Source organism: Emys orbicularis, chromosome 1 (assembly GCF_028017835.1).
Source record: "Emys orbicularis isolate rEmyOrb1 chromosome 1, rEmyOrb1.hap1, whole genome shotgun sequence".
NCBI lineage: Eukaryota > Metazoa > Chordata > Testudines > Emydidae > Emys > Emys orbicularis.
In genome coordinates, this window is record NC_088683.1 from 231037120 (window position 1) to 231042248 (window position 5129).

The 5129-nt window shown below is 39.0% G+C and overlaps 1 protein-coding gene across 1 annotated transcript in view; it reads right to left on the reverse strand.

Annotated features, from left to right (window-relative positions):
* Positions 1 to 4811: 4811 nt before the first annotated feature.
* MOSPD2 (motile sperm domain containing 2) overlaps positions 4812 to 5129 on the reverse strand; it is a 59564-nt gene continuing 59246 nt past the window's right edge. Inside the window, exon 15 of the mRNA XM_065413520.1 lies at positions 4812 to 4958. Within this exon, the coding sequence (XP_065269592.1) occupies positions 4812 to 4958 (147 nt within the window). The remainder of the gene's footprint in view (positions 4959 to 5129) is intronic.

The following is a 5129-nucleotide window of genomic DNA, read 5'->3' on the forward strand; positions in this document are numbered from 1 at the left end:
CATACTGCTGGAACTTGTGGCAATTGTTCAATAAAGGTTACAGGCCTGTTATAATTGGTGAGGTTGTATTTAGCCATGATCGCTTGCTAATTTGCAATCAAAAATTGCAGGGTTGCTGATGAATAGGACTTCCGCCCATAGGAGATCCAGCCTTTTCTAGTCCTTATGGTAAGGGATCAACCTAGAAAAATGCTGTCTACCCCATTCACTTACTGCATGCACCACCAATGAGTTAGGTAGGAGATAGGAAAACAAAGAGTCAGAATCTTTAGGGGGGAACATTGTACTTTTTATTCGCCCTTTTACAAGGGGGGGGAGGGGCAGAATAGTGGCAGGTGTTTGCCACACCATTTTAGCCTCACTGATAGGTAGCACCACTTTGGAGAGTGTTGCTGACTGCAAGATATCCAGCACTTTGTATTGTGGAACCGTGACCTTTTTGAAGGGATCTGAAGAGTGGCAGCTATCCTAATGAGGTCTTGAAATTGTCTGAAGTTGTCAGCAATGGAAGGTAATGGAGGCATAACCGCCTCGTCCGCCAACAAAGATGACTTGGAGTTTCATCCGCCTAGCCTCCTGCTCCTCAACTGTCTCCTGTGAGGAGGCTGGTTGGCGAGGTGAAGGTTGCATAACCCTGGTCTCCCTGTAAGACAGTACCAGTGGTTTGGTAAATTGCTGTCAATTTACAGCAAGTAGAGGTGGCATACAGCATTGGCTCCACCACCCTTGGTGACCAGTATAATGCTCCCTGTTGACAAGCTGAAAAGGTATTCCTGAAGGGATATGTTGGGGAACCCCACCATTTAGAAGTTTCCTTCTTCACATCATCCTATGGCGGGAGGGCACCCATTGAAAATGGTGCAGAGTCCTACAGTGCCGGAGGATAGTAGCCTGGACACAGGGTCTCAGTACTGAAAGCCACATTGTACCCATAAAAAAAGCAAAGACTCCAGTTCATCCGATACCAAAAAGTCCTTAGAGTATAGGATTCGTGCGGTATGAGAAAGGATCCAGCATTAACGTGGTAGCCGAGACCATGGTCACCGAAGTTGATGGTAAAGATGATGATGGCAACACCACAGTTGAAGATGGGCGTCGTCATTTGTTCGATGCCAAATGCACCAGTACGGGTGGCTGGATAGACTGCATCAATGTCAATGGCTGGGATAAGGGTTGCAACGGTATGGAAGGCTGGGTCTATATCAATGGCTGGGCCAAACTCAATAGTGCCCTATGACTGTTCTTCTTACTGATAGAGCATACTGGGGCCCTATTGAAGTGATGTCTCTTTTCTTCAGAGCTCTGGGGCTTCACAGCCTAGCTCGTACCAGCGGAGGAGTCCTTGGTCTCAACGGTACCCTCAGAGACCATAGACTTGGCTGGGTACCTGATCTTTTTTGGAGCTGGTTCCCCAGAGTGAGTCCACACTCCTCTTTTTGAGAGTCTTCCCAGAAGCCTCCAAAATTTTCCCTTCCTTACAGGAAGCATGCCCCAAGGTAGAAGGGGCGCTGGATCTGTCTGGGGCCAGATGTAGTGTGTGTGTAGGGGAGAGGGTCTCCTGACCTGGTTCTGGTCACAGGGAGCGTTTCATCGCGAACAGTCTTTAATTGATCTCCCTGTTCTTCCTTCCCCTAGAATTGAGGGCCAAGCAGAAGTTTCACTTCTGGGAGATGTGGGACTCCTCCAAGCAATGGACATGCTTAGAATGGCTGTCGCTTACAGGAATAGCCTCTTGACAGGAGAGGCAGCGTTTGAAGCCTGGCAAGCCAGGCATGCTCTGCCATGAAAACGAGTCTCCCAGAGGGAAAAGGGAGAGGAGAACAAATTAATCCCTCAACACGTATAAAAACTAATTAACTATAACTACACAAACTACGACCAACTACTAGACTAAGTATCTTAACACTAGGGGAAAATCAGAAAGGCTGAGGCATGCTCAAGGCAGACACGCTAAGTCTCCGTCTCAGGTCGAGGCAGTTGAGATGGAAGTAAGGGCAGATCACCCGTGCACCCCTATATAGCCTTGGTGTCTGGCATGAGGAGGCATAGGGAACATGCACGGGCCAGACACTTCTAGCTGAAAGTTTCCAATCAAGGCTCAAGAGGCACATGTATGCCTGAAGTGGATCACCCATAGGGACACTACTCAAAGAAGAATTGTATGTTGCGTGATCATCGAAATGTAGGACACTAAGGGACCTTCAGAGGTCCTCAAGTCCAGCCCCTTGCACTGAGGAAGTACCAAATAAACCTAGCCCCAAAAGTGAAATTATTCTGTGGTTCATTATGCTCTTTGGATTACATTTATATCTTCATATGCTATATGGTACTGAAATTCTAGTTAGGTTTAACAAGACTGTGTGCGTGGTGTGTGTACATTACAAACACACACACACACACACACACACACACACACACGGTAAACCTAGTACCTAGAGGCCATTGCTAGGTTGGTGTCCCATTGTGCTAGGAACTGTACCCTAAAAGGACAAACTCCTACCACAAAACCCACAGATTTTTAACTCGACAATCAATTTTTTAAGACTCTGAACAGTAAATGCCACATTTTTTCCTTATATTTCACAAGTGCATTTATTCCTCTAAAACATATTAAAATAGAAAACATGTTCATCTGATCAATTATACAAAGGAAATACTAACATAGTATTAAAAATACTGAAAATATATGAAAGCACCAGAACATTAGAATATCTATATTGGCAAAGATTCTAAGAATATATTTCTTGCAATTTTACAATAAAGTGCTACTATATCCAGTCAAAATTAGTGATAAGCATTTTATAAACAGAGTTAGTAAAACTTGTCTCTAATTTACAAATTACTGTATGTTACCAGAACTCTAGATTATTTTTCCAGAGGATGTTCCATTAAATGCTTTGTTGACAGTGAAATATTTGGAATGTGAAGTACAGGAAAATAATTTAAACAATATGGCTAATGGTAACCTATGTTGGAATGTATTAAATATTATAGAAAATAAAAGAACAGCACAAAGCAAGCTGAACAAAACCCAGAATAATGAAAAATGAAGAGAACATTGTGATCAAATTACATGAAGTATGAGTTAATTCAGTATAGCTCACCAAGTACAAAGGTATTCCTGCAGAAGCTTTCCATTTATATAGTAAATTTTCAGTAACCTTATTGGATTGATATTCTGCTTCATCAGAATTAGTCTATTAGTTCACTACCTACAATTTTGTAGAATAAAATACTGATCAAATTTTTTTAAACAATTTTCTTTTACTTTATGTCAATGATGCCACACATATCATTAAAGAGACACTGACACCCAGTTTGTCCTGTTTTTCCCCCTTAAATTTGTTTTTTTTTTGGGGGGGGGAAAGAGTACATTCAAAATATAACATGAACTCTGCAATGATCTTTTCCAATCGATTAAAAAAAAATCAAAGTCATCGGCCCAGCACTAATGAAGAGACTTATCCGGACAAGCCAATTTGTGGTGAAAACAAGAACCAGATTTCAGTTTTAAGTTTCAAGCATTTATTATAAAAGGTCAGTAAAAAAAAAAGAGGGGGGGGGGGGGCTTAAAAATTTATGAAAGATGCCATGTCTCCTTTTAGGCTTTTAATTTTTAGATCATTTCAATATAAATATTTACAGAAATGAGTACAAAGAATATTTGCTAGAATAAATTCTCACTCATTTTATATACCATTCCTAAAATGCTTTCAAAGAAGCAGCAGATACTGTATTTTTCATAGTCCATCTAATATACCCAATCTTTTCCTGATCTGGCTTGTTTCTTCCAAATATTCCATGCATGATTGAATGATTGCACCTCTGTCAGAAATGTTTCTTACATTGATTTTTAGCTTTTATATGAATCATGCAGTTGACTATTGCTGACCTACTTAACAGCATGTTGCTTTGGAGTTTGTATAAAGAGTTCCTTCCACAACAATGTGAAATTAGTAAACATTAAAGTAAGAAAAAATAATAAAACAAAATATCTATAATTAATTAGGACAGCATCTCAACAAAAGTATTTTTATCAAATGTCTTTGGAATTATGGCAGGCATTTTTCCTGGGGAATACGGCTACAAACTGATCTACTGTGTATACTGTTTGGCATGAAATATTTATACAATAATTTTACATTCCAAAAAAACCAAAAATAAAGACTTAACCATGATAAGGATGCTGTTCTTGAATTTCAAAAAGAACGACCATCTAATTACTGTGTACTATAGGTTCAGGTCTCCCTATTTTCATACATACTATGTACATACACACATCATGTAAGAAAAATCTAACCTGTACTATGTAACAATTTTAATTCTGTAAAAAAAAGAAAAAAAAAAAGGGTGTTTTTTTTAAATAAATTTAAGCAGCCTGCTTGCACCTTTTAGTATATCCTGTATGCATGAGCATGAATGAAACTAAAAAGGTGACATTTAAAGTAGTTCAAGCAAAAAGAGAAAAATAATATATTCTATGTAGTTTTAAGTTACGGTATATTGTTACATTTACTCATCTTTTCTGTTTGGTAATATTCAATAACTTGTCCAGTGAACATAGCTCCTAGCTCTTTTAATATCCTCTTTTTCCTGTACTGTAAGTGTCAAGACAGTTTCAGTAAATTTCTGAGCTCTTGTTGGTCTTTCGTTTCTTCTTTTAACAGCAAATAGTATGACTCAACGTTGTACTTCACAGTACAGACCTCTCTCATTTTTGGTAGTTTCAGGGTTTAATGGAGCAGCATTGGATTCTCTCTCTTTTCAAACTGATTAACACAGCCAGCACGTGTAGTGCAAAGCATTGCTGTTTAGCATCTCTGAGTGTACAACAGGAAGAAGCAAAAGGCAGCAATAGCAACTAAGAACAATGCTAATACAACTATTAGCTGCTGGAACCAGACACAGCGATCAATCTGCTCTTGAAGTCTTCTATTAACCTGTAATAATTGAGTTAGCTGAAAAGAAAAACAGGTTATATGATATTAAACAGCTTTTTAATGAATGAACTCTCCTATCTCTAGTGATTTTAGCTGTAGGTAATTCTGAGAAGCAGTTACAATACTAAATTAGCCAACAGTATATTTTATAATATACACACAAAAAATCTTCAAGAATTCCTCTATCAC